Source organism: Centroberyx affinis, unplaced genomic scaffold, assembly GCF_046629955.1.
Source record: "Centroberyx affinis isolate AG114_WGS23_722 - 3 ecotype Tasmania unplaced genomic scaffold, CSIRO-AGI_Caff_v1 ptg002187l_1, whole genome shotgun sequence".
Taxonomy (NCBI): domain Eukaryota; kingdom Metazoa; phylum Chordata; class Actinopteri; order Beryciformes; family Berycidae; genus Centroberyx; species Centroberyx affinis.
Window position 1 is genome coordinate 47,175 of NW_027280495.1, and position 22,375 is coordinate 69,549.

The 22,375-nt window shown below is 43.2% G+C and overlaps 1 protein-coding gene across 3 annotated transcripts in view; it reads right to left on the bottom strand.

The window, feature by feature from the left end:
* Nucleotides 1-19,211, bottom strand: part of sipa1 (signal-induced proliferation-associated 1) — a 35,757-nt gene extending 16,546 nt beyond the window's left edge. For 2 of the 3 annotated variants that reach the window (XM_071532384.1, XM_071532387.1), the window contains exons 1-2: nucleotides 18,960-19,211; nucleotides 51-1,713 (exon numbers count right to left, since the gene is read on the bottom strand). In XM_071532384.1, coding sequence (XP_071388485.1) covers nucleotides 51-1,164 — 1,114 coding nt within the window. In that variant the 5' untranslated portion in view covers nucleotides 1,165-1,713; nucleotides 18,960-19,211. Of the gene's footprint in view, nucleotides 1-50; nucleotides 1,714-2,501; nucleotides 2,634-18,959 lie in introns of those variants that run through there. The other variant, XM_071532386.1, reaches the window with a different exon arrangement.
* Between the last annotated feature and the right edge of the window lie 3,164 nt (nucleotides 19,212-22,375).

The window sequence follows — 22,375 nt, forward strand, 5'->3', positions numbered from 1 at the left end:
ACTCAAGATGAATTGCACACCAAAAACACACTCTGCAGTGTGGCACTCACCTTTCATGTAGAAATATTTGCGATAGTAGTGGGCTCCCAGATCTGCATGCTCTATAAAGTAGTTGCTCTTGCCTTGCTGTTGGACATGACTCTCCCTGGGCTCCTCCAGAACTGACACTGCATCGTTGGGGCTGCGGAGGCTCAACCAGAGGCCCCGTCTGCCCTGGGACCGACCCAGACCCACCCGCTCCTCGCCCCCCATCTCATTACGGAAGTGGGGACAGCTGAGTAAGAGCTCGTTATCATTGCCGTCACCTTCGTCCAGCAGCAGCGACTGCTCAGGGTCATCTGCGTTCACTCCATTGCCCCCTCCGCCCTGCGCAGGTGAGGATGGGGTGACCTGGGACAGGGGGCGCAGCTGTGAGGCGGCTGAAGCCCCTGAGGTGATATTCTTTTTTCGTCCAATGCTGTCTCTGTTTGTGGCCGCCTCGGTGAGGTCAAACAGGATGCTCTGAACGTCGTAGTGGGCAAAGTTCCTTACCCAGGCTCCACCCCCGATGTTGTCATATGGACCTGGTTGGGGGATCTGAGGGGGCATGGGTTTGGACTTCTTACCGAGACCCTCAGGCTTCGGAGGCTTGGCGGGCTTCGGGGAGTCTCCTGCGGGAGCGGACAGCGCCCGGAAGAATCCGTCAGGTTCTGGGGGATTGCCCTGCAGTCCTAAAAGCAGGAAAGGGTCTTTGAAGCGGAGGGCGTTCGGACTCAGGGTCCCCTGGTCGTCTGAGCTCGGCTCCTGGCCTTGAGTCTGCCTCTCCAGCGAGGAGAGGCTGCCGTATTCCCTATGTAGGAGCACACCTGAGTCCCCCTGCGCCCCTGCACCCACCTTCTCACCGACCGCCCGAGCTGTTTTTCCTCCTGACTTCCCGGAGGAATCCAAGTCTCCTAAGGTTACATCGCTGTTGCTTCTCTGCATAATGTGGCCCCGGCCCACCGACCGCAGGTTCAGCCCCACCAGGCTCGGAGTAAGGCTCTCTCCATCAGCACCTTCACCGTCCCTCCTGGGGGGCCACTCCACTACACCTCCATCCCGTTTGGACTCGAAGTTGACGGTGGCAATGGGTGGCCGCACACTCTGACGGCGAAACTTGCGGATGAAGAGGTCATCAGATTGCATGGTGCCTGAGATACTGACTCCAGTCCCAAGATTTTCTCTCCACGCTGGTCCAGAGCTTTTTCCTCTCCCTGTTAAATTTCTGCCCTGGTGCTGGTGTGAAATGGGAGCGTTGCCCACGAAGAGGAAAAATCCTGGTGAGTAAAAGCAACAAATGTAGTCCTCATTCACGCCACTAAAGATGATTGAACCTTCGCATCCCTTGGATTATCATAGATGCCTCTGTGAGGTGCCACACTTGATGCAGCACTTACGACAAGTCAGTTCTTGTGTGTACTGGCAGATAAAGCAGATTCAGATTCTGATCAGGAGAATATGCAGCTGCTTGCAGGAGTCCCTCCAGGTGTGAAGATGTGTGTTTTGGTGGTATTCCAGTTGTGGGGTGCTCCTTCCTGCGGAGTGAAGACGAGAGGAGTGTGATCATCACTGGAGCCCCACTTTCTGTCCTCTGTGTAGGAGAGGCTCTGTCTGTATCAACCTTTCTAACATGTCATCCATCAGTGCGCACTCTTCAGTGCCTACGGCTTCTCCTTGGTCTCTTCCACTGGCCTCCTGTTAGACAAAAACAAAGGAGAGAAATGTCCAATTTTCAACTTGACTTGTGCCTCAAGACCCCATCATTCACCCACACTGCTATTATCTTTGGTGGCAGCTTTCTATTCGACCATGAGCTCCTAGTCAACATGTTGAGGACAAGAATGGTTTACGTCTGTCTTTGAAAATAAAAGCTAAGCATTGAATTTCAACAATCAAGTAGCAAGCATGTGTGACGTGTGTTTTATTGTTGAGTATTGCCTTGTAACTCCTTGTGTTTTCTTTCATTATTATTCTTTCCTTTCCATGATTTCCTTTCCAAAGTTTCCATAAATAGCTCCATAGCAAACTTAATGCTCACCACATCCACCCCGCACACTCTCACAATAGAGAATATTAACACAGGGGAGGGGGCCTTCCTGTCTTAAGACAGCTTAAATAAAATAGAAATAAAGGTGACCTCTCTATCTCTCTCTCTCTCTCTCTCTCTCCTCACCCACACATACACTCATACACAAGCAGACACATAGTTTTGCTGTTTATCACTGCACCATTTCTTCTAAGATATCTTTAAATCATAATGACTAACAGAAACATTATAAATCACTAACAAAACAGTATTTTGGAACTCTCAAACAGCAGTAAAAAAAATATTTTTATGAAAAACATAACATAATCGTAACTCAATGAACAGGTAATACCTTATTTAAAAGCAACGCTCAGTCTTGTACTAACATGAAAGGACTTTTGCTTCCTATAAACCTCATTTATATAATTTGCTGTTTTTAGTTTTCAGTTTAACTCACCAACAAAATGGTTATTGTTTACGGTAGAGTTCAGCCAGTTCCTGTCATCCTCGTGCACCGCGTCTTTGACCAAACTGACGTCAATCAACTGATGGTGAAAGCTTTTGTCGCTCTCAATAAGGTAACAGACTTCTTCCTGTCTTGCTATTTCTCATGCATCTCCTCTCGCATTCGTAGCCTCAAGAGCAGGTGCAGTGGTGCAGTGCTGCTACCCAGCCAACCAGCGCGCGCGCGCGCACACACACACACACAGCGCAGACAAAATGCTATAGGTTTGAGGAAAGTGAGGAAGTAGCATGAAATATTTGTTTCTCTTCCTTTCTCTCACTCTCTCTCTTTCTCTGTCTCTCTCTCTCTCTCTCTCTCTCTCTCTCTCTCTCTCTCTCTCTCTCTCTTTCGTATGACCTCACACAAAGAAAATATATCAGCGAGCACGAAATATATGGAACGAAAAGCCTTACAAAAAGCTTCAATTGTAAGATGGAAATTGTATAGGTGTAGGCTATCAGTTGTGTGTCAGGATATGCTAATGTGCCCTGGGGTGTTTCCATACACGTTATATGATTTGGAAAACACACACACAATTTGTCACATTGGAGATGCTTACTGCACTCCATTTATTGTCAATTTTAAAATTCAGTTGCATTCAAAAGTCTATTCCTCGGTGTGGTTAGACAGGTGTAAACAAACAGAAACAATTTAAATCCATTCACCATTTGGCGGGAACAGGGTTTGAACCCAAGACCTCATGCTCCCTGAGCAACGGAACTAACAATAGTTCTCCAGTGAGGATATACTGTGTGCCAAGGCAGTTAGAACTGAAATAAATAAATACTGAAGTTGATTCTGCTGCTTTTATCCCTCCAAAATATGTCTGTGTTAAACCCCATCATGTCCTGGTGGATTGTGTTTTATACTGGCTTATATCAGCATTTGATCATTGTCAGCATCTTCTTCTTTGCCTGTTTTCTCATCATAGTCAATAATAGTGGTGCTGAGTTGAAAAGTAAAGTGAATATATATAGGACTATAGCGTTGAAAGCTTAGTTTTGGAGCATATATGGAAGATTGTGTTATCTAAATTTCTTTTCATTTGAGGCTTTTGACAGACAATAACTTTTCACTTATAGTTTTGTTATAAATAATAACTGTCTGAGGTTTGTGACACTTTTACACCAACAGATTGTTAATATCCTCCTTTGAGATATTCTGTCAAGACCCAAACGTGTCCGCTTGTCTCAATATAAGAAGGAAGAAGGATCCTGTGTGCTCTTTGATGACTCCATAGCTCGGGCCTAATTACATCATGCATTTTGCCTCAGCTGGTCTATAATTTTAACTTGTAAGCACCTCTGGTTGATCCTGGTGCCAGCACCCCTCCCTCTCCATCTCTGGCAGTGGGTGGTGCCACCATCAGACACATGGGTGTTGGTTCAGATAGTCTGCATGGTGCCAGGGATGCTGACATTGAAACCCGGCTCCTAATTTCTCGCAGGGAACCATCAAAGGTTCTCAAACATCCTCATCCATGTTGGCACAAATGATGTTTGTCTGAGGCTATCTGGAAGCATTAAGCGCAGCATCGTCTCCGTGTTTCACATGGCTTAGAAAATGTGTGAGCAAACGATCTTCTCCGGTCTACTGTCTCTACATGGGAGTGTAGAATATTGGCAGCAGGTTCCTCTCCCTAAATCATGGGTCGTCCTCCTGGTGCTCCAACAACAACAACATCTACTCATAAAGAGGGAGAGGAGTGCCTCCGCTTCAGAGATACACTCCTGCTCTCCACCAACACAGAGCAAGAGTTGAACTTTGCCAGCTATCACACATTCTCTGTGTATAACTCACATATTCCTGAGCCTTTCAAGACCCCCAACCCATGAGTCAGCCCTTGTTTCCATGGCAACTCGTCTAGTGCCACCCTCTCACAGTGTGGTATCCAGTCTGCCAGTTCTGTATAATAACCCTATTTACTCCACTCAGACTGTGGCAAGTACTGTGTACCATATTGGTGCAGTGGTTTCCTGACAGAGAAGTGAAATGGCTCCACCAACCGACTCCTAGATTGAATGGTGTTTCTATTAATGACCTTGCTCACATTCCACGCCAAACTACTACGGAGGTGGGGGGGAAAACATCCGGTCATGCCTCAACCGCTTGATTTTAAATCACGGCATGCTCTTGGTTAACTTGCATAATTTATGCTCGTTTATTTGCATCTGGACTCTTGAAACAAACCCAACGGCGCTACAGAGATATGAGCTCACACAGTCGATAACGGAGGGTGATACGGATCTAAATGGGTACAGTGGTCACAGGAAGAGGCAGTGAACCAGCCAGATATTTTTAAAGTAACTTAATCTGTACGTTTCTCTGTGCCAAAGACATTTTAAATATGTTGCTTTGAACCTGTGTCACACAAACAGCAACACAAATAGTTACAGTAATTTGGATTTTACCAAACATTTACCAAACTCCTCTCACTCCTCTGCAAATCTGCTTACAAACTATGCATCATTGGAATTGCTTATGACCAGAGATATTAACTGGCTGCCTCAGACCTCAGATAAAAGACATTTGTAATATACTAGGTGTTCAACTATTGGAAAGGTTTCCAAATAGAAAAGACTTCTAGACCCAACAAATAAATCCATAACAGGCGTCTTTTCAAATCATCTCAGTTGTTGCAGTTGCACAGAGGTTCTACATTGCTTAGGTCTAAATTTTAAATGGCTTTGAAAAGGAATTGCACAGAATTTGATTCACTGACATCTTTGCATGATTCACATCTACATAATCTGTCTGATGTTGTGTCATCATCTATCTAGCACTGCGTTGAGCTATTTTACATCTATGTTTGCTGCAGTGAGGATAATAAACACACTGCCTTTGACAGATTCAGAGTCAAGGACAGTAACAGGAACGGCAAATGTTGCTCTCTGAAGCTCTCCATCCCGTCTAGGGGAAAGGAACCAAGCATTTGGTAAGGGAAGTGTGCTCACCATTACTGATACATGACATCTTCAGTTAACATTTCACTTATGCAGGCTATCTGTTTAAAATATCTTACAGATTACATGCCAGGTTAGCTCTAGTCCAGTCAAATTGCTTTGCATCCACCGGCTCACAGTGACTTCCCTTTGACTAAAAGTAACCTAACCCCCCGTTCTCTGTGTTACTGCTAGAGAAGTATAGGATGCCTTATGTAGAAGTAACATTACAAAGTCAAGAGGAACTGATATGCTCGTTCCCTGCCTCCTAAAGCTTTCTGTGCAATTTATATCTGAACCCACTGTTCACATTTTCAATATATTTGTCTGGTGCCTGCATTATGCCTAGAATTTAAAAGTCCCTGCACCTCTTACACAAAGGTGGAGATACTACAAGTCCCCCTCTGCCCAAAAACTCTGCTGCCTTAGCAAAAAGATTTGAATTATTAATAAACCGCCAGCTTAATGTGTTCCCAAGACATTTCTAACTAAAAACTTTTATGACCCTATATCAGTCTGTCTTAAACCGGGCTCTAATACAATCGTAAATGTATCACTTGTTAATAGCCAGACTGACTGTGTGCCAATAAAAGTGGCAGCACTGTGAAGCTGTTTGTTGATCTTCCAAAAGCAGTTGATTGCATTCTGATCATGCAAAAAACACTTGCATGGCTTTTGGTGTGATGATGCTACATCTTCCTGGTTTAAAACTGCTTCCAAAGACAGGATACAATATGTCTCAGCAGAAGAAATTTAAAGTAATTTTCTAACATCTCAAAGGGTATTCTGCAATTTCAGGTCCTGAATAGGTCCAGTCCTGATCTCTCCAAATGCTTTTGGCATCCTGAACTAGGGGGACCATGTGCAACAAGGGCTGCAGTTCTTTAACTGTTCATCGAAAATGGCTGAAAATAACCTCAAACCAAAGACGATTAAAGCTGTACTTGTTGTAGTCGTAGTCATTTTTCACAAAGTAATAAGTCTACAGAGCCAAAACATAGAGCTGTGGGTTACTGTCTAAATACTTAGGCAGCTCACTGCATTTATATTTAAATGAATTGTGATTATTTCTAGCTGATATTGGGGAACAGGACACATCTGTCCTTTCTTCAATATGTTTAAATGTGGAAGTAAGTGGTCATAGTGACTATTTGCACCCTTGCATGATGTTCATCTCTGGATCAGAAATGCACACACTCCGCTCCCCCATGCCCACACTGCAGACACATCTCTCCAATGTCCCTCCACATCATTCACGTCTGACACCAGCGCAGCGTTTGACGGGAATGGGACTTGAACCCCGCTCGTCCTACTCCCCAAAGCAACAACTCCACCACCGCACCAACAGAAAGATGCTGCTGCTGTGTTGCTGGGCTGCCTGGCAGGAGCCACTTAAATCTTTTGTCTAAAACGGCTTTGAAGAGGAGTTGCCCAGAACTTGATGATCTGGCTGTTATGTCATCTATCTATCAACTTCACCCTCTGAATGGCACCTACTGTTTATGTAATCCATGTCTCAGCTGTCTCCAGGCTACAAAAATCCTTATTTAGCCTCTCTCCTGCTCTTCATCCACACAGACTGAAGTGGGTTTCCTAGGTGAAACCAATCAGGGATCATAACAATAGGGGATTCATATGGTCAGCATATTTCATTAGAAAAGGCTGGTATTCCTAATATTTAGCAAACACAACGTATACTGCACAGTACTAATCAAGCATTGCACCCATTACAATAATGAACAGAACAAGAGAACTGCTTTGTTTTTCTCTTCTACCACAGGATCAATCCAGGAATGATTATCTAAGACGGGCAGCTGAAGGGTTTAACTGCTCTCCAGGACTTTGTGAAGATTTGGAGCGGTCACTTAGACCGTTCAGAGGCAGCCGCTCTCCGCAGATCCCCTCATGGTACCGGAGCCAGAAACTCAATAATGCATGCAGACAGTGGTGTTTAATCCCGCGTGTCAGTATTGAAAACACTGTTAGCAGTGAGTGGCTAGTAATGATCTCATGCCTAACCTCACATGTTCAAGGTGTCATGTGATGAACTAGACTTTATTTCAGCGCTGAGAAATCAGTCCCTTTGTGTGTTAAGCGTCAAAAGTCAGACTGATAACAGCACTGGGTTTTTGATATTCTTACTTCGCCAAAAGTTAAAGTTACACCACAAAACCTGCACCAAGGGAAAGCGATCTGAAATGACACTTTGGAGCAGCAGAATGGCAGGATTATATCTCTTTCTATACTGCAGCTCAGCTGACGCTCCTTCGCTCTTTTTGTCAGTTCTGCGGTGATCTCAGTGTTTTGGAGGGTAGATGTTTGGTTGGGCATAGGTTAATGAGATCTCTGTCCGGTTTGGTGGTTATGTTAAGTCCAGGCCAAGGTTAACAGGCCGCCGGTGTATGCCGTCAGGACTCAACAATGAAGCCGAAGTCAGAGGCCTGTCATATTAAACATACACCGTTTTAAGGGGAAGTCGCGGTCTCTCGGCCCTCTTTGCACCCCGCTCGCTCGAGGCTGCGTCCTGTGAAACAGGAAGTGATGACTGACTTTTTAACCCAGAAAGGATGAGTGTCGTCATCATATCTCTATTTGTTACTTAATGCTGCTTTCCACACCTATGGCGGTCTGACTGACTCACTGCAGCATGAGTGAGCAGCCTTCTGTCCCCTAGCAGCAGCTGTCCACTAATAACTCCTAATCATTCAGCTCAGAGGATAAAAAAGTTTTTTCCTATTTCCATTATTGCCAATGAAAAGTCTATTCGCCACAGTCAGAAGCTACTACTGTCTGTTCTACTGCGGGTTTGTCTTACCTGCTGGAAATCATAGGCTCCAAAAATACATTAAAAACAGCTCAGAGACAAACTGCTGCATTGACAAATGTAATCAGTCATGTTGAGCAGCACATGGCACTGCAGTTTTTCCTGACATGATTTTATCATGCAGCTAATTGGGGACTATTTTCAGTTTTTCCATTACTGTGCATTGTTAGTTACTTCTGGTGGCAGTGAAGAGGCAAAATGAAACTTAATGCAGAGTGGGAGGCAAATGCGCACAATGATCTCTTCACATTCAGTACTGGCAGAATGGAACTACTTCTGAACTGCAATGATTGTGTCTTTATAAGGTCACATTAGGAAAAAACACAATGCACATGCTATTTAAAATGGTGGATTATGTTAGTCAACGCAACAGTGTGTCTCTGCCAATTGTTTTTAATGGATTTTTAAAAAAAACAATGGGAGCCTATGATTTCCATGTCGGGCCAACCTGCAGTAGAACTGTAGAAATAACTAGCTTCTGACAGTGGAAAATAACTTTGACTTTTCAATAAGGGCAATAAGAAAAAAGTAGCATTATCCATCGACCTTCATCTCACGTGTGCTTTCATCAATCTTAACGCTGATCACACTTTCTCAGCAGGCTCTTGAAGTATTTGAGGGTAAACAAAATATTGCTTCCAGATAGAAATGATTGAGATTTGATTTGTATTCCCTTCAGGTGAAGCTATGTGAAAATCGGCTTAACAGCTTAGCACAGGCAGCCATTAGATGTGATCAATGACAAAGGTTGTGCTCTTCCTACAGCCTTATCAACTCTATCACATCAAGTTTAAGAAAACAAGGTTTCAGTGAGCGGGTAGACGCACAGGTTATTGCTGTGCTCATTGGTTTTCTGTCGTAATAGAAGGTTCAAGTTGTGAAATACACAGTTTGTGCTCACATATTTGGCAAGCAGTATTTCAAAGCACCAGACTCCCTTGGCGTAATCTGTTTTTGATCCTTGGCACTCCATGCACACGTGAGATTAAAATGACACGCTCAGGTGGAGAAATTATTATACAAATTATTATGACAGCTTAAACAACAAAATCCAGCATGTTACTATGCTACAGCGAAAATGTAACTAGGGTAGGAAACATGCATATTGGCTTCCTGTAGGTGTCCTTTAAGCTTGCCACTACACTACAGTGTCATGTGAGTTACTGTAATGTCGCTGTCCATCCTTAGTTAAAAGCTGCTTTGCTGTTTCTTAACCATGAGGTGTAAATCAACTACTAACGGTGATTGATTTTGGGGAAATTCAAAGCCAGTCTCAGCCTCACTCTCATTATTGATCCCATGAAACTCTGTTACATTTGCGATCAGGTTGCATCCCTACCTTGCTGTTGGATATGTGACACTTAACTGAATTGGTTGCTATGCTCTCAAGGAAGTAAATGTGTATTATTGTGCCTGGACTTGATTCAGAAAATGAGTTCATTCTAATGCCCAACACTTCCTCTAAGCATCCTCAATCTTCCCCGCCGCCCCCCTTCCCCACACTGCGGACAGTGAACTGGGCCAAGTCCAGAAGCTGCTAAGTGGTTAGCACTGCAGCACTCTCTTTTTGTAATGTGTTTTATCTCTCTTTTTCATTCAAACAGTTTGCAAATGTCAATCCGAGTTATTGGTCTCCAAAGACGTATAAGCTTGGCTCCCTGGCACCTGTACTCAGTAGACTGACTTTAAGAAGAGGATATCTGTCAAGGTGGCAGGGGGAAAGCAGACTTCAAACAAGCGCTGAATTTCAGCCGTAATATGTGGGAAATATTGCGGCAATGGAGATAGGCAATCTCGCCAACAAGTATGACCACAATTTTCATAATGGTTTTCGTCTGTAAGGCCCACAGTGTTATCCTCGCTGATTTTTTTTAATAGAAAATCAGTCATATCCCTGCTGTATAGGCAAAATTCCACACCATCACCATTAGAGTGAATTTGACAGTTGACTTTTAAATGCTCACTCTAATGACGTTTTTACAACACAACGGTGATACTGACAGATGGCAGCAGGATGGCAGTTAAGTCATTTAAAGAAAACACAATTTATTTCCTTTGCTTGTGCTGTCAGAAGTATCATAACATTAAACATGTAAAGACATCATTACACCTTTCTTCTCTCATTTCTCTCGTCAATTATTGTTATACCATATTGCATGCAAATTGGATCTTTGCATATCTTCAAAGAGACAATCTAAATTGTATTGAGTTATTTTACTTCACCTGGCACTTTTCACATCTGAAGCAAAAATCTATCTCTGTTCTTCACTTTCCCAAAAAAAATGTCTGTTGAAAATGTGAATGTAAATGTTAAACCTTTAATGCCACAACAGGATAAATCAGCCAAAATAGTTTTTAAAGTGTTGTCTTTGGCTGTATCTATTACACATGGCACCTCTCACTGTTGGTGTGTGTTGCATGCAGAGGTCAAGTCCACCTTTGGGCTGTACAGTGGGATGAAGCATCTTCTTCACACAATGAAATACCTTCAATTTGAAGGAGAGCCACCCTCCCTTAAATCTCTCCTTCAAAAATTGAAAATACGTCTTCTGCCTTATAAATTATTAATGAGGCCAGGGGAACAGGGGGCGAGGGTTAGACAGTTGTTAATTATTCATTGGTTGGTCGCTCCCTTGTCCACTCTCTAACCATTGGGGATGTGGTGGGGCATCCAAAACACACACACACACACACACACTTTGTTAGCTGAGTTGTTATGATTTGTATCTAAGTCTGCGTCTGGTGAATGTGTGGCTCAGTTTATCATACACATCATACATGGCCATCTGAAGTGTGATTTCAGTGGTGTCTGGTGCAGTTTTAGTTCTTTTGTGAGTGTTTGTGTTCCGGAACAAGCTGGTAGTACGTAAGCAAGCTATTCAAATGTGGAGTCAGACGTGCATGACTTATATCAGTGAAGTCAGAGGTGCAAGTACAAATCTGAATGTTTCATAATTGAGCACGTTGACAGCATTTTGCATTATCTTTACTCATAGGCGGGAACAAATTCGGTGGACCTCCCCCTTCAGTAAATGCGGCCCAGAAAGAGGAAGCATGCTCAGAAAAGGTCCTTCTATAGTATTGTCTGTATCAAAACCTAACTTCCTCTTGTTTTGAATAGTCCAACCTAAAACTGATGCACTCTCTCAGACTTAACCTACATGCCATTTTGCCATAATAGAAGAAAGCACGTCACACCATTGTTTGATATGTTATTTGCTATGACATGGGATCCATACTGTGTGCGGAGAGAACGCTGCCACAAGCTTCCTGTGTATCTGAAAATACACCTTCGTGTTTTTGTGCACGTGAGAGAGAGAGAGAGAGAGAGAGAGAGAGAGAGAGAGAGAGAGGAAGAGAGACTGAAGGCCTAAATGCAAGAGATGGTTTGAGTAAATGTGTGTGTGCTTCTTTGTGTGCCTCTGCTGACTCTATAAAACAGTGTCAAAGCCACACAGACGCGGCACACTGTCCACAGTGACAGGAAGAACAGCTGTCCTTCTGCGACAGCCCTATGTATGCCTTGTATGTTTGTGTACGTGTGTGTGTGTGTGTGTGACAGAGAGAGGAACTGACCCTCAACTCACATCACTGTATCTATTATGTCGAGCTGAACGGGTTCACTGTTATTCCTCTCTCATCTGTACAACCGGCTTTGAGGGAGAGGAAAAGAGATTGCCCAACAATTGCCGTAATAACGTTCTGAACTGTTACCCTACCTTGTCCGCTTGCAGAGGAAGAGACGCTGACCTCCCTCGCTTCCTCACTGTCCCTATTGTCCGCCAAAACGTAGCCTAGTGCCCGTGAAATGGCTGCACCGCCCACACACACACTCTCTCATCCCCACTCCTCCTCCAGCTGAAAATCTTTATCTACGGGAGCAAATGTCTGAAAACTTGGCACAGATGTCTTCAGTTACAGTATTCTCGATAAAAGTGGTGCTTATGACCTGAGGGAGCTGAAGTTGGTTAAGGCCACTTCTGAATTGTTGCTGTTCAAATCACAACCTACTCTGGCTACTCCAGTGTCCATTATGCCAATGATCTTAGTGGACACAAAGCCCTATTATCGTTTAGCGAAATAGGCTTATGTCTCGTATTGACTTTTTACAGTCATTGTCACCATTGAAGTCCCACATCATGAATCTATCCTGCTTTCATACTGCAGTGGCCGCTACAGACCGTTCTTTCTCAAACGTAGCAAGGAACAAGTGAGTACACGTTTGACACAGAAATCATGTCTCTGAACGGACTGGTTGCAACAATTTGGATGGATGAATAGAGTAAAAATAAGAAATTTTTCAAACTGTTCTTCTCAGGGAAAGAGCAGATGTACAGCAGTAGTGTAGATCTAGTGCATGAGGTGAAACGTGGGACTTCTAAGAAAGCAACAGTGAACTCTAAGAGTATTTGAACAGCAGGACATCTTGGCTCCATATTCTCATTATTTTGGATATGAAGACTCTCGCTCTTGATATCTTATTTTCAGCTGCTATTCCCAGCCTTTTGGCATTTCATAGTATCTCCATGAGTTTTCAGCTGCCCTTGGCTCTAAATTACACCGGTGTAATATGGAGAACATGGTTGGTAAATAAATAGAACTAAATTAGCTGCTAACCTAGAGCACCCAACCTCCGTATATGGGTCAACTTGATCCAAGGACGGGGATTGGAAGCTAGCTAATAAAAACGAAAGTCCTGTGATGGATACAACACATGGGCACTTGGGTGAAATAGGCAATTGTGTGTTGTATGAAAACACCCTCAAATCAGTCTGTTTATACTTTAACCTTGTAGATATTGTATCATCGCACATCAAAAATAATAAAGGACAGAACATTTTCAGAGCCAAAATGTGAGAAAAAATATGCTATAGCCTACTGACCACATTTTTTTTGAGCTCATTATACATCTGTATATTGCAGGCAGGAAGAGCACTTGCTGCTGTTTATAGCAGCCCCAGCCTCTCCCCTGCCTGGTGGCCTTGTGTCACTTACTCTGGTTGCTCTGCACCTTGTGACCTACATAGAAATGTGCAGCTCACAAAATCCACGCGGCAATATGCCAACTGTGCTGGGCGATGCAGATATAGCTGTTGATTTAGCTCCTATATAACTCTGCTGTGTCCCTGTGTGTGAGCTATGTTTTGTAAGAAGGAAAAGGTCCTGCATGTCTGTGGCTTTCAGCAGACTTCTGAAAAAAAAACCCACAGTGTGTCACCGGGAGAATTAATGCGCATTAATGCTCGCATGGAATGATTCATTGACCCATTACCTGCTCAATTGTAAAGTTTATCAGTATGTGCCTGGAGCCGGCAACATTTTTTCTGCCACTAATTTTTTTTTTTTTAGGTATAAAATTGAGTATCCAGACACATAACTGTGGTGACTGCAGGGCACATTATTTGTCTCACATCAATAACAATGACAGAGAATAAGGGAAGTGTAACGGGACTTAATTTCAAAGCAGACAAGAGCCCCCCCCCCTCACACACACACACACACACACTCATGCCACCACCCATCTCCCTTCCCTCCTCTGCCTTTGAGGTCACATCTCTCTGCGTTTCCTGTGTACGGTTGCCGTCTGGCCCAGTAAGGGGCTCACAGACAAGACAGCCGTGAACGATACTGTATCTGCCAGTGCTGCAACCACGCACCTCTCACTGGAAACTACTTTCTTTTCTGACTTCTTTAACCTGCAAATGGAACAGCTGAAGCTGCAACTCCCCCCCCCACCCCCACCCCCCTTGATAGCGACAGAACGGACAGAATCAAGAGTTTCTTCAGTCGGAAATAAATGTGTCGATAATTTCTAATATTTCATGCATCTGCCCAAGAATAGAATATTGTTCATGAGGGTATTTTTACACTCCTCTCAGCGCAGGATGTTTTCTGCCTTTTTGATCTGTATTTACTAAGTATAGAGATGAAGTGATGTGGTGGGAGTGTGCATGGTCGGCCTTTCAGTAGCTCTGAATACCCCTGAGTGCACTTCTGCTGTAATGGCAACGTGAACAATGAAAAGAGGAGGCATTGCTCTGCTTAATGGTTTAACGTATGTATGATCTAACTGAGGAGGACACTGTGATTACTGACAACATGCTTGAGTGTATTTCTGAATTGGGGGCATCTTACAACATGCAAATGCTGTATATGTGAAGGGATTTTCATGCATGTGGGACGTCCGAGCTCGCCTGATGGAAATTACACAAATACTTCTGGAGAAGAATTTGCGGTTCCCAGATATTTTCAGACTATGACATCAGGATTTTATTGTAGGAGTTTTATTATTGGAGTAGGCCTAAAACATAATCAACAATGATTTTGTTCTTTGTACCAATTTTTTTTTTCAATTATTCTACAATATTCTTGACTTCACACTAGAAGAGCCAATGGTTTGTGTGGGTCTAACAGAGGGCCAACAAGCTGTCAACTGACTCAGGTATTATGACCATTATTTCCTTGTGTGATTTTGAAAATCTAACGATACTGATTTGTATAGAAAGTAGGCCTTGGAATAGTCACAGAGCGACATTTTGAAAGTTGAGATATTCAATGCAGCTGTCAACAGTCAGTTGACAGCAGCTTGGTCTTTCTAGTTCAGCCACTGAGAATCATCTGCACTAATGACAAAAGCCTCCCTGAATGTCATACAAATATAATCTTTGCACTTCTTTTCTCTCTGTCACCTTGAATAAATCTTTCTCTTATTTCTTCTCGTCTTAATTGTGCAGACAGCTGCTGCACAGCTATGGGAAGGCAATAAACTAGGACTCAACTGTAGTGAGAGCTTCCATTAAGTCCATTGGCCACAGGGGACAGGTGACAACAGAGAGCAGGAGCTAAGAGGATCCACCCAGTGGCTTACACTGCCGGCATCCTGCCATCCGATGAGGGGAAGGCTCCGCCTGTCCAACTGCCTTCCTCGCTGAGCCCCCACAGGGAGTCTGCCTGGGTGTAGCCATGCAAAATGGCTCCAAATGAGAGGAATGATATGATGCTGACTCAGACCAAAACAGAATCTGCCTGGTAACCTAACAACGTATTAATCTAAATCCACACAGCACAACAGTTATTTTGTTGACACCAACCAAAATCACTTGTCTCATGTCTATGTTGATTTTTTGGTCGTCTTTTTTTCATTTACCCTGACATGAGAGCAATATAAGTGTAATAATACCTTTAACACCTACATAGACTTCACTAGTTCCTAAAACCCTCTTGTCTGATACACCATACAAGAGGGTTTAATATCTCCACCTTCAACCTGCATTATTTCCAGACTGTCACCTCTTTCCAACGTGTGAAGAGTGCTGATTTTTGACGGTTGCCATCTATATTTGCGGAAGCTGTTGAAAAAGGAGTCACAATATTATTCTGTACGCAAACAGGACAAACGGTGTGAGCTAAAGTTTAAATCCTGGGTGGCAAACAGCTTGAGGAGCGATTAGCCTGAGTCTGTTGGCCCTGTGGCAGTGATTGAATCCTCACAGATGTGTGAAGCTGCTAACAAACGGTCATCACCGTTCAACTCAAAGCACACGTCTCCACCTGCATTTGCAAAGGACAAGTGTAATAACATGGCTCCTTTGTAAGATTCTTTGTTTCTTTTTACGATTTGGTTTCAGAATACAATATGGTCATTGTCCTCTGATGTCACAGGTTACTGCTGACATAGGCACTGACTGAGGGACTGTTTTTTAGGATTATTTTATGGCATTACTTCTTCACTGGACAGTAAGGGTTGACAGGAGAGAGAAAGACAGTGAGACACGTGAGAGCCAAATATGAACCCACAACATCAGAAGCACATGGTATAGAGTCAAGCTCTCTTGGCTCCAGTTGGTGCAGGAAATAAAAGGGGGCCGGATCGATCCAAGAGTCTCCTCTACCTCTGCTCCCCTCCCACTCAAGCTGGAGTGTGTGTGCCACATGTCCCACAGAGGCCTCTCATAGAAAAAAAACACCCATAGGTCGTACAGAGACACACTGTGGCGATGGTGTGACTCCTGAGCAGATGCAGAAATACAGATACAGATGGACACCAATAACCATGTCTATTATTTAGATCACATTATTGTCTTTTAAAGAGAAAATCTGCCCTAAAACAGAATCCTCAGGCTGTATGCTATTTCTTTGGTCTTGGACAGTTAATTAATATCAATTTATATTCATGAACATGGAAAACACTTTGTCATTGGCTACTGGCAGAGTCCTTCTAAGATTAGTGTCCATTTCATATCACAGGAGTCTGTCCAGCTTTATTCAGAGTCACAGATATTAAACGTGTCAAATAATTGGGCCGGCTCCAGGCTCCAGTTTGACTGCAGCTGGACTGGGGGACAACAGACTGAGTCCCAACATGTTCACATAGCAACTTCATCACATCAAATGTGTCCAAACCAGATCAGACTCAGCCTTAAAACTAAACCGTTGTGGTAACGGTTTTGAATCCAAAATGTAGTCATATCCCTGACTCTGGGCATTGTCAGTGTCTAAAAAATAGTCTCTTATTTATTGTCAGTAGAGCCACTTGAAGACATCATATTCTGATAAATGGCACATAACAGCCTTGATGCCCTAATTAACGCAGACAGACGTCATACATGTGATTGTTTTAGGTGATTACATTTGGGAAATCAACTCCCTATCGCTCTAAATGCAGGGAAACACCTCAACTACTTTACAAATACAGTATATTCACCTAAATCTGGCTTGGAAAATATGTCGTCAGGAAAGAGGGGAAATGATAAATCAAGTTTGTTTGAAAAACATCTACCTCAATGAATTGTTATGGAGATAAAAAGGAAATTGTGGACCATGAGGGGTGTGAGGCCTTCAGTTACTCTAGTATTAGTAGCCAATAAGATTTGTACACCTGCTGTATCTAATATTACACAAGTACTCTGAAGCAAGGATGATCTATTATTTGGTTGATTGTGCTGTTGTTTGCCTGTAACTCTGTCTGTCTTTACATTAAATAGCCCTATGGACATTTGTGAGGTTGTATTGTTTGACACATGGCCATAGACAGAGCATTATCCTATTTTACTGGATGGTAATGTATGCAATGCAGTGAACGGCAGTAGGAGAAAAGTCTGTGTGCATCACAGTGGAGTTGGATAAATAGGTTGCATACTGTTAGCACAGTTATGTCAATGCTTCTCAGGAGCTGAGTTGGATGGGCAGTTCATGCAGACATACTGTATTTTAGGATTACCATTTACCATGAAGAATGAGTGTAGACAGAGAGCAAAAGACACACACATACACACATCTGACAACCATCCATGTAAAGTAGCCTCTAATGAATAACATCACACCCTCCTGCCGGTCTAGCCAGGAACACAAACACAATGCCACCAAATCTTATCTAGTTATACAATCATACGTGCTTTCACACTCATTCACTAAGAGAGCGTCTCCACCAGGTCAAGCCCAAATGCATTTTATCATCTGAAATGCTAATGACAACCACAGTGAATACCACATAGCATGAGGGACCATGCGGCTCAATGTAAATTAAATGGCCCGTCCTTTGAGTGCACTGGCTTATGTAAGCTGCTGCTTGTCTCTTTCCCCCCCCAGTCCTCCATTCCCTCCTTTCTTTTCCTTCAGCAGCCTCATCCAGAACCCTGAAACCCCCAACATCTCATAAACCCACAGCCCCATCTTAAATGAGGGGGGAAGAAGAGAAGAAAAAAAAAGAAGGGCTCCCGCATCCCTCATTTTCTCTGCCACCTTGAAAACAACACCCCAATTCCGGTTGTGGTTCTCCATTCCATCATTGTCTGTGCACATGACATGCAGTGGTATTACAATCCTCTTTATCCACATAAATCCCCTGCACACCACAGCAGACTGAGGCTGATGGCTTCTTTGTCTCTGAAAATATGTATTTGGAATAATTCCCAGTCCTCTTTTTTTTGTTCCTGCATCTTTATCTCATCCCTTTCTCTCCCTCTCTCTCTTTCATTCTCTCAGTCTCCCTCATTCTTCCTCCCTCCTTCCCTCCCTCCACCTTGCCCTCATCTCCCGAGTCCTGCAGCCACAAGCGCTCTACAGCAAGGTTTTGCAGTGGCTTCTTGACAATGTCATAACACCATTTTTTTAAGGCATTTCTGCTTTGCTGGACAGCGTACAATGGAGAGAGACAGGAAAGATGGTGGGATAGTCGAGGGGGGGGTGGGGGGGGTGGAGGAGGTGGGGGGTTGGGGGGGGGGGGGGGGGGGGTGACCGGGTATGAAATGCGACAAAGGTTGGATTGAAACCTCCAATGTCTCCAATGTCGCGTGTAAATAGTATGTAGAGAGCACCTTAGCTCACTGAGCCTCTAGGACGCCCCAGTAACACCCCAGTAAACACATTTTTACAGAGCTGGCAGCAACACAATAGACAGAGAGGACAAGCTTGAAGATGATTTCACAATGCTGAGACATTATTTCATACCCTCTGTCATTTTCATACATTAAGTCTGTGGCTGAATTGCTTGAATATAAGAGCATATGCATGCCTATACAGAGGTCTCGGGCATACATGGGTGTGCGGATCCGTCCAGCTGAATTCATTATCATCAAAAAGAGGACGTAGGGGAGGCTGGAATGTGCGTTCTCCATAATCTCAATACAGAAAGAAAAGGCTTACCTCCACATTTCAGCTCTGCCCGACCCTGCCTTGTTTCATCCTGTTCCTCTCTGTCGACTCCCTCCCCTTCTCTCCCCATGACAGCATTTTTCTGCTATCTATCTCCACGGTGAGGCTTTTTCTCCTCCTCCTTCAGTTCCTCCTGTCTGCTGCTCTCTTCCTCTCTCCAAAAATAAAAAAAACACACACACAATACTTCCCGATCTCTATGTCTAATAACGCAGCTCCTCTATTCTGTTGTTAAGTCAAAAGAGGCAGGTTGATTTGTGCTGTCCTCCCTCCCTCCCTCTCTCTTTCTCTCTCTCTCTCTCTCTCTCTCTCTCTCGCGCTGATTCTATTCCATTCACATCACGCTGAAAGCCAACCCCCCTCTTTCTCCTCCTCTCACACACAGCAGACCCAGTCTCTCTCTCCTCCCCCCTCCCCATCTCCTTGTCAGAGAGAGGTTGAGGCAGCAACGGACAGCAATGGGCAGGATGAGAGCTTTCTGTGTCTTCAGTTGAAATTCAAAATGCTTTATTGGCAAGACTGTAAATGTACAATGTTGCTGAATCAAGTGCTAAAGAAAGACATTGCAAAATTTATATATATAATATGACATGAACAACCAGAAATGATGTAGCATATCAGATAAAGATAAGTAAGCTGTTATATCAAGATAGTCAATTCTCATAATTAGTCTGTTGGGGTTATCTTGTTCTCTCTTTTCCTCTCTTTTGCTCCTACTCACACTAATCCCTTTTCTACACTAATGTGCTGATAGATAGGGGAACTAGCAAATGACAAGCACATGCATTTAGTGTCTCATTTTCTTTGTGCCACAATTGGCATTTCTGTGCAAGTGAGTTTAAAAGGTTAGGAATGGCTGACTGGGGGGCAAACGTGAAAAACGGCCATGTGTATGTGTGTGTGTGTTTGTGTGTGTTTGTTTGGCTGTAGAAACCTTTGTGTACTCCCCAAACGTGGGCAAGTGGGTGGAGGCCATACCAAACAATCGACCTGCTCAAAAACAATGAGAGCGCAGGAGCAGACAGACCATAACAACATGACCTCGCCCTTTCCTCCCTGTCAGATTCTGCACCTTCTTACACATTTTTACCTGTGCTTTACCTGAATTTGAGTATTAAAGGAGCACATAGAGGCCCAGATGAAATACATGAAAACAAGAGATGTTTAGGAGAAGAGGAGAGTAATGCTGCTTAACTTGTACTGCACCACAGCAAAGGGCCCAGCACCATCCCCCTAATTACTGTATGAAGTCTAGTCCTGGCCTTACCATATGGCCATGTTAACAGGTCAGCGGCTCTGGTCAAGCTCAGAGCAGAGCGGGGGGTGGGGGGTGGGGATAAGAAGTCTGTGCTGTTGGTAGCAAGTGCCTGTAACAGATAAGAGAGAAAAAGCAGAGGAACCAAGATGATAGCAGTGCAGCATTTATATTTTTTTAACATGCAGTTCTCAGTATGTGTTCGTCAACAGCCAAGATCTGCTTTTTTAGCAGCTGTGGGAATCTGTTGCTTCCACCAGTGTTCAGTTTTTTGTTGACTGTTATAATGAGCTAATATTAATGGTTGACTTTAAGTGAACTCATATAAAGGTAAGCAAGAAAGTTAATCTGCTCAAGTGAAATATCCCTTTAACTGCCATAAATTTGACAATGTTGAGTGGCTGTGACCTCGTTTATCTCATTCACATAGACTCAAAAAACAAAGCTCTCATAAAATACAGATATTAATATCTATTAATTTTACACTAACCTTAATCTATGTCAGTGAAACTAACCATACATGATAACAAGTGCCACTGGAAGTTGTGCAATTTCTGAGATATGTGCACAGTAACTCTTTCCTATATCTTTCTCCAGTATGTCACATTGTATCCCATCTGATACCAAGAAAAATAATCTGTGTATTTAATGGTTTCCATTTACTGGCAGTTATGGTAAATCATGATTTGAATCTGTAAACAGGTTTGAATGTTAAGACGTCCTCAGTCCCATCAAAAGTCATATTGAAATTTAAATACAACAATCAGTGCTACAGTGACACCATGTGGAGACGTTCTACCAAGTCTGTTTTAGGGGTTTCAACTCTGCTGTGAAACCCTTTTGTTTTCTGATGTTTTTTTTCTTTTTCCACACTCACTTCAAATTGCTATGAGGTGGAACATGCAGGAGACATGCCGTTTTAAACAATGACATAAGATGTGTCTGCAACATGACCCCAATTAGCCTGAGGGTGGCGCTATAATTAAAGGTCAAATATGAAAATTTTAATAGGCCATATCTGGTACACTGTGTCTCATCAGAGCTTTTATTTCATGATCACACTTTAGTTAAATGTATTGTTCCCAAGGAAGTTCATTCATTTTACATGAGTGAATCTGTTAACACTGCATCATCACATTGCAGATGCACTGCGTTGTGAAGCAGATGTTGCATTTGTTGGATTTATCCTACTTTTGCACTGATGATACACAAGCCCTAAAAACATCACAGCCCCAATAAACCCAACTGTGAGCCAAAATCAAGGTTCATTCTACAAACCAAAGCAAAGGTATAATACAACTAGAATGTTTTTTTATTAGACCCTGAAGATGATTTTACGGATCATCTTTTTTCCCCAGTGATAGGTAGCAATAGATAGCTTTCAAGAATCTAGGTCAATCTGTGCTATGCAACCTAACAACAGTGCACATGTAATGGCGCTCTTTCTCTGTGAGTCTTTACCACAGTAACACCAAAATTATTTGGTTGGAGGAAAGTAATCTCAATTTTGACCTAATTAAATTTGTTGGAGCAAGTGGCAGGAAGATGGCCATCTGATGCAATGAGTAGCAAGGAACATCAGGGTGCAGAATCTACCAGGTCATGACCGACTGTCATGACTCAACGAATATCACATGTTGAGGGAGAAATGGTGGCTATGGATGCAGCATGGTGTTTTCTAGCCAAAGGTGTAGGATCCAGGAGGGAAGACTGGACGTAGCAGATCCTAGTCCCACCAAAACAGATCCTTGGCTACCTTTTGATTTTAACCTTTATTTATTCAGGTAGTCTCATTGAGATCAGCAGCAAAACATTATACACAAACTAACAAACAAGCACAATCCAATGCACATTGCAGAGTCAGCATTCAGTGAACATACCTAGACAGATCATCAGAAACAATCACAAACATCATTAAATAAACCTGCAATTAAGAATTTAAAATCATCTACCAGGACAAGATGTTCTAGTTTCAAAGACCTTTGTAATTGATTCCATTAATAAGGTGCATAGTACTGGAAAGCAGTTGAATTCAGTATATGCATGCAGAATATCTAAGGTTAGCTGGTCCTGAGATCTGGTACAACTCTCTGAGCATCTGGAGAGTAGATGGCAGATTTGCCACGCTGCCAATGGACTTTGATCCATCTGG